The sequence below is a fragment of the Aphelocoma coerulescens genome, chromosome 2 (assembly GCF_041296385.1).
Source record: "Aphelocoma coerulescens isolate FSJ_1873_10779 chromosome 2, UR_Acoe_1.0, whole genome shotgun sequence".
Classification (NCBI taxonomy): Eukaryota; Metazoa; Chordata; class Aves; order Passeriformes; family Corvidae; genus Aphelocoma; species Aphelocoma coerulescens.
Window position 1 is genome coordinate 19,442,440 of NC_091015.1, and position 12,851 is coordinate 19,455,290.

The 12,851-nt window shown below is 35.4% G+C and overlaps 1 protein-coding gene across 1 annotated transcript in view; it reads right to left on the reverse strand.

Moving 5' to 3' along the window:
* The window catches only part of PLXDC2 (plexin domain containing 2), a 264,431-nt gene that overhangs the window by 67,232 nt on the left and 184,348 nt on the right, over nt 1-12,851 (reverse strand). The window contains exons 5-7 of the mRNA XM_069006678.1: nt 12,611-12,733; nt 9,655-9,773; nt 490-589 (exon numbers count right to left, since the gene is read on the reverse strand). Of these exons, the coding sequence (XP_068862779.1) occupies nt 490-589; nt 9,655-9,773; nt 12,611-12,733 (342 nt within the window). The remainder of the gene's footprint in view (nt 1-489; nt 590-9,654; nt 9,774-12,610; nt 12,734-12,851) is intronic.

Genomic DNA, 12,851 nt, shown 5'->3' on the forward strand with positions numbered 1-12,851 from the left:
AAGCCAGACAAAGCTAAATGTCACCTGCAATACTGCTGCCATGACCATGTGAGCTCAAGGTGTTATTTGATAACTACATCTCCTTTCCTCTCACTGAAATGTGTATATGAAGTACAGAATAAAGTATCAAAAGCTTCCAGCCTGGATATTTTTGGATACAGATGGTTTTTCTGAACAGATTGCTTCTTCTTTACTATGGATATGAAAGCATGTTCCAGATACAGAATCTTATGGAAAACCAAATTGTGCCAGCTGAGAGTTTAATTTGATGTTATTTGACTGGCCATTTAATTTTATTTACTTAATTTATCAGCTCAAAAGCAACAATGACAGGAAAAGCCATATTGGGAATTATCAAGCGAATAACACTTGAATTAACAAGCTAAAATTAGCTAAGTGATTTGTTGTGCAATTAATCATCCTTGATGAAATCAGCTTATACTAATTTCTCAGCCTCCAAACCATTAGCACCACTACAATTTTACATACTGGGAATTTGCTGGATCCTGTGCACAACCACAAATGCATCTGAAAGTCCCACTTTCACTGGGTGGTTGGTTGAACTTATCTGTGTAACAGCAACAGGAATCTGGAAGACAAAACAGGAAGATATTAATGAAATATTGAAACAGGAAAAAGACTGAAAATAAAAGCATTGCCAAAATGAACACTTAACCAGTGTAAATTAAAAGTCCTAAGTAAGTATTTTATACAACATAGCACAATAGGACCAAGAATTTTTCGAAGATAGAAGACATTACTGGTGTTAATCTGTATTTTATCTCAGTTTGCTTTGCATTGTTTTCATATGAACGCTTAGAGGTAGAACAATTGCTAATTACAAAGCAGAAAATTGTAGTAATTTCAGTAATTTATACCCATCAGCTGAAGAAAAAGTGGGATGATGTGCTAGTAACACTCATGGAGGAGGATATACCTCCTGTCTACTGTTGAACGCAAAAACTGTGAAAGGTCAGCTTGGGATGAACATTTTAAAACTTATGACTCAGTTAACTTGCACTGAAAACTGGATGAATTTTTATCTGTAAAGAGCTCTGATATTAATGATATTAATATTTAATATGTCCTGGAATAGCAGGAAAACTATTAATGTTGTGGTAAACATGGAAAATTCCAGATGCTCAATTGCCAATATCTAGAGGAGAAAAAAAAAAAGCAGATATTCCCAGACCAATCCAGCTTTACATCACAGAGCCATTGACATGGGGCAACATGGTTGCATGAAAACAAATGTCAGGTTCGATTCCATCCTTGGGACAAGATTGTAGCTTTGGCTGATATTTGTATAGATATAATAGGACTGAAATTTTTTAAGAGGTTTGATTTAGTGATGTAGCATTTCTGCAATATTAATAAAATTAACTAGACTGACTGATCACCAACAGCAGCCACCACTAAAGGAGGAGCTCAGACTGACAATGTGTCTTCCCGGCATTCAAAAGTTCTATCCAAGACTGAGAAGGAAACATAAATTTACTGCCTAGCAGCTCTCCATATGGTACTAGCAGAGTAAAAATAATGAAATGCCTGGATCAATTAGCAAGGTTAGACATTGCAAAAAAATGCAGATATAATGCAGACAAAAAAGCGCAAGGTAGAGTTTGGGGACCGTGGTTTGGAAAGCAGCAGTTCTCCAGGGAATCTCAATATTGTAGTGGATGAACAACTCTAGCAGTCAGAAGGGACATCTCAGCAAGAAAATTCAAGTGATATATTTGGTTACACAAACAGTGAAATATAGCCTGGATGCGGGGTGACCATTTTACTTGCACCTGAAAATTAGATCATTGCTGATACATTACACAGATTTTGAGAAGATATATTTCTTAAAAAGATGCTGAAAAATTAGGAGAAGGAAGAATAAAAGTGTCATAAAAATATTTTGTAAACTTCTCCACTTCTCAAATGCCACTAACAAAAATGTTAAAAGTGTTCTATGCATTCGACTTTCTCAATGGAAAGCTGGTTAGATTACCACAAACAAGTACTACGACAGGGAGAAACTACTCAAGGGCTAAAGAGTCTTTTATTCTAGCACAGAAAGATATAACCAGAAGTTGGAAACCTCAGGCAGCTACCTTTGGAGTAGAATAAGGCACAGGTTTCTATGAGCAATTATGACTTTCTGCCAGTTGCTGCTTTCAGATCATAGTTGGATATCTTATTTTTCAAAGCTGCCCTTCAATTAACCAGAAATTTCTAGGCTGAAGACAGATGTAACTGGATCAAGTGTTAGACACTTGAGATACAAGGTGCTAGTTTAGCTAACCCAATAGCTTGCTCTATCTTTACCTGTGTAAAACTACCAATATTATAGTGTTGACCAGTATTTCTCACATAGCAGAAAAATGCTGAAGTAAAAAGCTGGTTACACATCCAGTGGCTGAGGATTCAATTCTGTCTACATGTCAATTAATGGCATGACTACTGGAATTTGAGTTAAGCATGAGTAGTTCTCCTCGTTCCCTAAATACCTTTTAGCTATGCTTTTTCCCAATTACACTGGTAACTGTTTAATAAAAGCTAAATTTAAAAATACTAACAGAAAATGTAAGTTCTGGTGAATTAAACATTGTCATAAATTTTCATTCCTTCTATTTAATTTAGTGACTGTTTTTTTAGGGGTTCTTGCATACATGATCTGGTGTGGTATAAAAAAGGCTTGTGGCACATTGTCAAACTGACACAAAAAAGAGAACTGGCTTGGAAATACTGCTAGCAATACATCAGCTTAAATTTGGCTTGTATCAACTGAGCTCTGATGCAGTTATTGGAGAATGTGACAGAAGGCGGCCAAAAGCCATATTTTCAAATTCTTCAAAATAAAAGACTCACTAAGTTCAGAAAAAAGTCTATAAATTTTCTGCAGCATGAAAGCTTAAACAAAATAAGAGAATTATTCATAGTCTCAGAATACTGGAAAGAAAAGCTTACATTGACTATCAAAGAAACTGTCTTAAAGGATTTTGAGGAGAATACTCTAGACAAGCTATTGAAAGTTAAGTTAGAAAAAGCACTGATGAGGAGGATGCAATGGCTTTCTCTTCAAAGTGAGAGAGGAAACAGCAGACGAAGAAGGACACAAAGTGTATTTGGAATTGGCATTAGTAGGTGTGTGACAAAATAGACTGGCAAAATTGTCATCTTAAGGCATAAATTGTGTCTGATGCGTGAAAAGGATAATACTCACTTGTATTGTGTGAATGTAAATCAGAAGTTGCACTCAGCTTCTCTTGAACAAGACTCCTTTCTTTGTAGTCTAGTGCCTTATCACATTTGTTGTGAATTTTTGAATTATTGAAAAAAATTGCATCTTTCCATCAAAAATTATGAAAACAACAAACTAATTTATCTTTTTGTTCTGTTTTGTTTGTTTTTGTTTTGTTTCTGGGAAGGAGTGATGGGTTCTTGTAGTACTAATGCCACAAGTGATTTTTTTTTTTTTAATAAATTAATTTTCATTACAACCTGGTTCAGACTTTGAAAGTTAATAAAATTATGAATGACTCAGTGATATGAGGTACTAAAACAGGATGCAGTAGCCAAGTTTAACAGAAAATACAAAGGAAAACTTCAGGAGAAATTAGAAAAATTTGAAGCAGAAATAACAATGGATTTTGCCAAAATCCCTGCAGGTGTCCACACTCCTGTGCTGGGCATTCTAATGAGAGTAAGGAACCTGAAGAATCTTTTCTTAAAATATAAAAGAAAGTAGTAGGGTCCAGTCTAACAGAAGAAGGAGCCAAAAATTTGGATATATATTTTAGAAACAGGGCTTAGAAGCAAGAGCTTGTGTAAGCTCAAAAAAAAAAAATTAAATTCGTATAGCCAGCTCTTCAAACTGAAGGGCAGCCTGAATGAAACAATCATACAGTCAGAAATGCAGTCAAAGTAGAAAGCAATCCACAACCCAGGAACACTCTCATTCTCCTGAAAAACTACAGTGTCATTACACCTGTATTTACAAAAACATACGTTAATTTTTAAGGTGTGGAAAAAGAAATTGGTAATGTGTGTACTGAGTGCCATGTTACAGGTGAAATCTTTTGCATGAGATGTCAAGGTAAAATGAGCTTTTACCATATGCTGGCTGATTAGGAAACATTCCCTTTTGACAGAAGGCTTGCAGTAAATATTAAAATAATTTTTGGAAAATTACAGCAAAACAGTTCTGGATTTCTCACCTGAATGGCAAGATATTTCATAGCAGGCTGACATGTTAAATAGTTGAGCAGAGAGCTAGGAACATGCGATTGCTAATGGTTATCAAGGGTTTTACTGCATTACCTTCCGAGAATGGTTTTTAGCTAGAATAATTCTAAACCATCTGTTAGCTCTACCACAGACAATGTGATCTTTTGTGTTGCACAAGTCACCAGCTTATGAATAAACCTCCCACACTAGCACTGAGTCCATTAATGTCTATATTTTGGATTATATACTACAACATTTGGGAGAAAGGTATCTAGAATTTATGCTGAATCCTATGTATCATTGGGATCTGTAATATAGATGGTATTTTTCATCAGACTTCTCAAATTTTATTCTTTTCAACTGTGAAGTCATATCAGAATGTTATTCTTCAAAAAAGAATAAAATCACGGCCTCTAACCTTCTTCTGAAGGAGGGGGTAAGCAGGATGCATTTACTGCCCCACTTCAAAACTGAGTCAAAGATAAGAGCCAGAGTATGTTGCAAAATAATAATTAGGAACTCAATAATATTGTTTAGATAGGGTTTTCATTGCCAGTTTCCTAAGTAGTAATTAATTAGTCCACAGGCCTAATTGCATGAAGATTAATCAAGAGTTTTAAATTGCATAAACTAACCACCTCAAAAAACAAAGAACATTTCCATGTTAATATTTTTGATAACAATAAAAGAGGCAAAGAAATGCCAAACATGTATAATGCAGGCAGAATACCCGTTCAGATTATGGAATTTTTATTTGCTTGGGGTTCTTTTGGTTTGATTTTATTTTTGTGGTTTTGGTTTTTTTTTGTGGTTTTTTTTGGTTATTGTTTGTTTGAGGTTTTTTGTTTGTTTATTTTTGGTTTGTTTTTTGGGGGGTGGGTTTTTATTTTTTATTTTGTTTTTAGTTTTCAGGAAACAATAGCAGGTTTGAATTCTTGCTGCTGAAAACAGAGTATTTGCCATCATGCCTAGCAAGAGCATCAATTTTATTTAAGTGCTGGCATTTAATGATTTTCATTCAATTCTGTCTCCTTTTTAGAATAGAAATTCATTCTACTACAAGCCTCTTTTAGAATTATTCTCCAAATCCACATATTGGGCAATTTTGAGCAAATATTTTAACTTTAATAATGGTTTCTGGATGACTACATAAATAGAGAGCCATTACTGTTTAAATGAACAAAGAAAGCCTTTGCCAATGAAATTAAGAAAAATATCCTAAACAATTAACAAGGCCTAGGGTACCTTTGCCTAATTTGTTCTGTATTAATCATGGACGAAAAAGGAAACCAAATATTACACAAAGGAACATTAGCTCTAAGCATTAATGGGAAAAGACTATGTAGAATAGTTATTTTCTTTAATAAGAAGTGAAACGCTTGAGAATTGAACTTCAGTGAAATTTAGAACATATGAAATTCACTACTAATACATAAAAAGTATGCCTTTGCCAAAATTCTTCCTTATTCTTATGTTCTGCTGGCTAGTTTGCACTGTGATGCATTTTGTACGCAGTAGAGGTACACCTGATGCCTTAAAAGGCCTCTTAGACACAGACACTAGACAGGAGTAAGGGAATAAGGTCGGTATTTATTTGAAAGGCCTTCAAAGGTAGCCCCTGGGGAGCCAGGGGCTATTGCCAAGATGGACTCCAAGATGGACAACAGGTCACAAGTTCTTCACACTTTTATATATTTGGTTCATTTGCATATCAGGGTTGATTCTCCAATTAAAGCTTCAGTTTAATGAGGTAATTTCCCCTCCGCTTGCCCCCCTTAGAGGCTCTTTGGTTTATACTTTTTGGGCCTAGGATGGTCTGGGTGTCCTTGAAGAGCAGGCCCGGAGAGGCTTTGTTATGTCTACCTATCATGGGAGAGCAGAAATTAACAGGCTACAAGAAACTTCAGAGTTACACACTAAGCAGTACAGAATTTGAAAAATACAAAAGTTAAAAACTAAGGCATCACACCAGTAAAATCATCATGCCAGCTGATGTTTCCTGACATATCGACCATTTGCCAGAATACTAAGAGTTGGTATAAGCAAAGTAATATTTCAAATGGATGCACTGTAAGCAAAGTAAATTGCTAAAGAAATAAATATTTTACTTGTTATAGGACCTTGTTATATTTCAAATTGTTTTCACATTTTGAAAATTTGACTGTACAGCTCCTTTTCCTAACATTTAACTCTTCTGAATGATATTCTGATGTTGCCATATTTCTCTTTTCTGATGGTTCAGCTCCTTTTCTAATTTTTTTTATTTTTTCAATTTTGGATAAAAATGGCAAGTTTCATGTTACTTCCTATTGGGGAAAACAACAGAATGCAGCAAACTGGGCAGAGCAACTCCTTTGGTATTCAGCAAACCTCCACTGAGATCCTGTCTTGGTGGTCAACGCCAGGTTTAAGAGGTAGCAAATCTGATGTGGGAAGGATGTGAAAAAGAGACTCTCAAATTATTTGAATAAATAAGAAATAAAATTAAAATTTACCTTTACCTAAAGTGCATTAGACATAAAAGTCCCTAGTTGTATCTGCTTTAAATGTCTAATCACAGTTATTTTACAGGTAGACTCTTCTAGATAAATGCCTGGTGTCACTAATACTGAGGCCCTGTGGGATGCTTTATGAAGCTACTGGCAACCTGTTTGCTGTATTTCTTACATGGTGCTTCAGCTTGGAGACTTTCAATGACAATGCCATGAAGACCTCTCAGATTTGCCATACATCACTGTTATTTTTGATGAACTATGATGCTAAAATAAAAGGGCACCAAAAAGACAGTAGAAATCTTGTACAACTTTTAGTCATGCTAGTGAGCACTTACACAAGTAATCTTACTGGAGTTAATGGGGCACCTGACAACGACTCAGTGCCAAGAGAAATGGCTTCAGAAGGAAGGACTTCCTCAGAAAGCAAAGGATTCAGCCCTGGAAAGTAAATAAATTCCTAGCCAGACCTATAAGCACTAGGACCAAGTTTAAAATGATAAGTGTCATGTTTTTCCTTTTCAGACAACTTGTGTCTGATCAGTGATTGTCAATTTTATTTATTTTTCCTCCTTTAGGTGAAAAGCTGAGGTACAGGTAATGGAGTAAAGGCTGCAAATAAGGAGTGTAGTTGTTGGGAAATCTCAGCCTCAAAATCCACTCCCCAAGTAATTCTGATGGAATATTCTAGTTGTAACTTTCCAAAATATTTAGAAACATCTTTTGTCAAAAGATTTACAGATCATTAGTACATTACTATTACCACTTTAAAAAGTCTCTTTCCTTAGTTATGTGCAATAGCTCTAATGTTTGGTAATTCCATTCAGTACAGGAATAACTCATGAAAGGGGATGAGTTCAAAGATTCAGCAGTAGCAAAAAAGCACATTATTCCATTCGCAAATTACAGTTTTCTGTCTCAAGATTAATGAAGAGAACATTAATAACTCCTACCCACAAAAGCAATGTGGTTTTGGAGGAAGCTTCCAGTAGTGTAATGAGAGCAAGCAGCCTGTGCACTGTAGCTCAGAAATTGTCTATCTGTGGATTAGATGTCATACTTGCCTGCAATTCTAGGAACGACTTGTGGTAAAGGAGTGGCCCATTTACTCCTGTCTTCCTACATGAATAATGTTTTCCACTACCTGACACTCTGCATCATCATTTGCTTTTGTGAAAAATGTACACAAGATACTTTCAATTTAGAGCAGCAACTTCCATTACCCTTATTAGATCCATTTTGCACAGGGCTGGACAGTAACAAGAGAGCAGTGCATCTCATAACCAGGAATAGAAGTCTCCTGAAAATGTCACCATTTTAATGTCAGAATACATACACAGTTCTTGACAAATTTATCTTAAAACTAGTGTCCCTCCGCATCTCTCTGGGTCTTGAAGGCAGGAAATTTTCTGCAGTCTTTAGAAGCTTTTGCTTTTCTTTAAAAAGGTTTCAAGAACAGGAGATAACCAAAGCTTTTAGTGCTCACTCCTTTGATCAAGTATAATGGAGCTCCATTGTACTAAGCAGAGTAAAGCTTACATAAAATCAGATTCAAAATGCAAATAAACTGCATTTTCATAGATGAAGACTGTAGCCTGTACCTAACATTCAGAAAAAAACCCTAAGCAGGCCTTGCATCAGAGTGTCTTTCATAAGACAAAGAAAGTCATGTATGTGGGCATACCAGAAGTTTCTTGTTTCTACAATACTTATCCAGTAAGAACATCTTGCAGCAGTACTTTTTCCAAGCTACAAAGGCATCTGTCTTAAGTGAAGGTATGACTGCTGCTAGTAGGAAAACTCAGATCCTTGCCTAGCTTTCTAGTGAAGGGCAGAGGAATGTTATTATTTCTGCTTCATTAAAGGTGCAAAACACAGACATGAAAAATGAGCCTGAAGGCTCACAAGTGTTTTATAGCAGAGAGAGAAGAGAAGAGAGATTTCTCCAAGTCTGGACAATTGGTTGTACCACTGATTACAGTTTCTTACCATAAAGAGGATAACTGAGACCTGCATCTTGAAGAGAAAGTCACAGTTTGCATGCCAAACAGATTAAAATAACAAAACAGAACAGAACAAAAAACCCATACCAAACAACAACAACAAAAAACCAAACAAAAAAGAAGAAATTATTTTGTCCCTAGAGATTTGTCTACTTTCTGATTCTTATTTGCATGAATCACAGAATCATAGAGTACCAGAAAGGGGACCTCAAGGATCACCTGCTCCAACCTTTCTTGGCAAAAGCACTGAAATTCAACTAGGCTATAGCTTCCAGAGCTTGAGCAACTCTAGAAAAAAAAAAAAAAATCAGTCAAAGCAACGACTGGAATTCTGAAATACTTGCAGAATGCACAAGAGCCCATTCAAGACAACATATAGGTGCTATGAAGGCGAACCAAATGGCCTCAATCTAAGCACTTTTATCACCAAACAGATGGGAAACCTCAGAGCTAGCAATACAAACCAGTGATTTCTTGTTTCAAATACATGAACTTTGAAATATGTGAGTGCCAAAAAATGACAGCTGCAGGAAAAAGGTGACCTTTTAACAATAGCCATTGATTCTAGACTATTTTGAAATAGGTCAAAATTGGATAAACTAATAGAAAAAATTAGATCCTATCTTTCAAAACCCAAGGGAAGTTTACTAAAAACCCAGGAATTTACTAAATACTTAACACTCACAACCACCCAAAAAAGTCCAGCTGAAATCCAGAATTAGCACGTTTGTGTCATGTTGATGGTTTTAAAATCCATTGTATGAACATCACTTTTACAATAGAATATAATTTTCATCAAAATAGTGATCTTTTAAGCAGTATAATGAAATGATCTTATATAATTGATTTTTCAAATATCTTCCCCCCTCCAAAAATGTAGGGAAATTCCTGACATGTATAAAGTAATTTGTCCACTTAAATGACAATTCTCAGACCAAACTTACTTCTTTGTAGCCGAAAATGATACGCCCATCATTGAGAAGGGTGGCCTGAAAAGTGAAACTCCCCAGGTTGTAATTATCCTGCAGATGTACATGGTCCCACTGGACAACTAGCGCTGTGCCTGTGAACCCCAGAGTGGGGGTAAAGAGGCAAAAGGAAGAAAAAAATGTGAGAAATATATTAACTGACTGTAGGAAAAGTACTTAACTGCAGTTACTTGAAACAAGAATAGTGATTTGTCTCTTTTTAGCAACTTTCAGTTCCACGCCTTGAAATGCCAAAGATATTGCAAACACAAGTTGCAATTGAAATCCTCTTAAATGTAGACACCACAGTGCCACGCAAGCACCTCAACTACTGCTAAAGCAAGAGTGGTCAAGTAACTTGTTTGAAATTGCACAAGAAATCAACAAGCACTAATGGTAGGATCTACCAGTTGGGGTGTGCTGCCATTACCTCTTCTCTGCAGTGGCTTTCTTTACACGATATACATAAATCCTGATGACTTTGAAATGTGAAGTGCTAATACCATTCCCTGCTTACTAAAAGTTATTGTTTCAAGAATTAAGATTCTTCCATTAACTATGCATTAATTAAATAGCTTTATTTTTTTTTAATGAATGGTGCAAGCCCTTGCTGATGCTCTGCAAATTGAAAAATATTAGGTGTTTGCAATAAATAAATGTAGTTTAAATCAAACTCACTAAGATTCATAGATGGGGTAAATAATGAGTCTGGTATGAAGAGATTTAGTTGAAAGAGCCTTGTTAATATTCATGGAAGTTCACTGGCTGAATATCTACTTACCACACTAAAAATATTCCTCAAGCAACTTGCACACCCTGTGAGCATGTTTTACAGATGTTGAGACACTTATCACTGAAACTGTGTTTACTGAGAATAACATTTTCATCTTTATATGCCTTCCTCAAAACCTTCTCTTTTTTTGCAGTAATAGAAGTTATGTGTTTGATTCACACTTTAATTCCCTTTCTTCCTAGAATGTTCATGATACAGTACATATTCAGCTCAATATATTTTTGATATATCCTTGAAAAATCCTTTGTTACAGATCTGTGCTGTAACTGTCATGAACACATCTTGACAGTGGCTGTCATGAAACTATGAGCATGCAAATTTTGGGTCCACACTGCACCAAGTCCAACACAATGTCCCTTTTGTCTTTCCATATAGTAGATACTCATTAATTGTGCACACAGTGCACAAATAGTGCATTTTTTCCTTTGTGAACACATCCATTAACTACTTTCTGAATATTTATTTGATTGTATTAAATTTTATTTTAAATGTAAATTAGCTTCTAAAATTGTTAGAGCAAGATTAGCCAGAATTTCTTCTAGTTAGTCACTGATTACTTCAGATCTATGTGCACCTCAGAACCCCAAGCTAAAATGGAAATCAGCTGCCACCCAAACTGTCGTCTCATCCCAGGGGCTTTTATGTAGATTTGTGTGTACCTAAGTTCCTTGCAGTGAACTCCATCAGTGAGACTTTGATGGATCTCCACACTATGTGCTTGCCCACGACAGATGCTGCTTTATGGCAGAGCACTTACTCATGGGGACAAAGCACAGATGAGTAAGAAATAAGGTGCTGAAGATACAATCTGCTCAGTTCCTTTTTACTTGTGTTAAGATAGAAAATTCTTTGTCCTAAAGCTCATGGAGCTCAAAAGATGATGTATTGCACATGAAAAGGTCTCCAAAGTCTCAAAGAACTGTTCAACCTTGTCATGAAAGACATGTCATACAGCCTGATACATCTGGTGTGAAGGTTGCAAGTCAGGACTACAATGAGAATTAGCAACATCTTCTCCAGAATCCTCAGATTCTTCAAATAAAGATGAAAAATCTCTGGCCATAATGTTAAATAATTTAAAAAGTGAAAATTATATCTTTTCCTGTTTCAAAATTCTTCATGCAAGGAGTAGGATTTTCTCGTGTAAGTATTTTACTGGATTTTTTAACAAACAAGCGTTGCAATGACTAGATTGTAAGGAAAGGTTATGACTAAGTGTAAAAGCTACAGAATACATTTTGATAACTGACATAAAGAATAAAAAATAATATTGGAAATATGAAATGTTTTTGAACATGCTGGAAATTTTTTCTTAAATTCACTATAAATAAACATACATAAAATGGCACAGGTGTACCCAAGATTATTTAGGAGTCATGGATCTCATGATATTAAGTCATGATACTAAACTTTTTAAGTTTTAACTGCCAGTATAGTTGATCACTAAAGGCCTGAGGTAAGGCACCAGATGCCCTTTAACCATATAGGCTATGTTTCTAAAATATTGATTATAACTGACTTCAAGAGAAAAATATCCACGCATTCAAGGGCTTTGAAACTTCTCACAGAGTTTCAAGTATAACACTGCAGCTTGCCTTTTCCTCTTTCAATCTTTTTTACAAGGAACTGTTGAGAACTCTTGGTGTAGATGAGTGTATTGGATTCCAATTCTGGGACTCCATGAACACTTAGTCATTGACAGGTTTATTAACCTTATCCCTGCCCTGCTTCTGTGTATTCTTGCTACTGCACTCCACAAATGCTGTTTTCATTTTAGGTAGTGGGCAGATGGTATTCACTATATATATTTTGAAGTAACAGGAATTTACCCTGTTACGTAGGACAGATTTTTCCTTTTAAAACTGATAAAATGCACTACTAGCTTGACTTTATGTACTTCAACATCCAGAAGACATCTGCTTGATAAAGAAAAGGCATTCATCACTCTTTACTGTGTTCAAAATTAATAATTTCTTATAGATGTCTAGTCACATGCTTTATACAGCCTCTAAAATAAGAAAAAAAAAGAACAAAAAAATTTTAAAAAATCCTCACTGTTTCCTTCAAAAATAGTTATTTAGGAAAATAAAAAGAGACAAGGGATACAGACACATTTATTTATCAAGGACTGCTACATACCATTATCAAAGTATCTGACTGTTGAATTTCTTGACACACTGGGGTCAAAATTTGCCATTAAGGGTGCAATATATTGAGTAGCTGTTAGCATTCGATGCACAACTTCTCCAGTATATATGAAACCTACAATAAAAAAAAAATTGAGACCATTTCAGTAAATTCTGAAAAGATTTAATAGAATGGCAGGTTGAGTTAGGCATTGCCAGAGCATTAAAGGGTCATCTGAGAGAAATTAATCCCA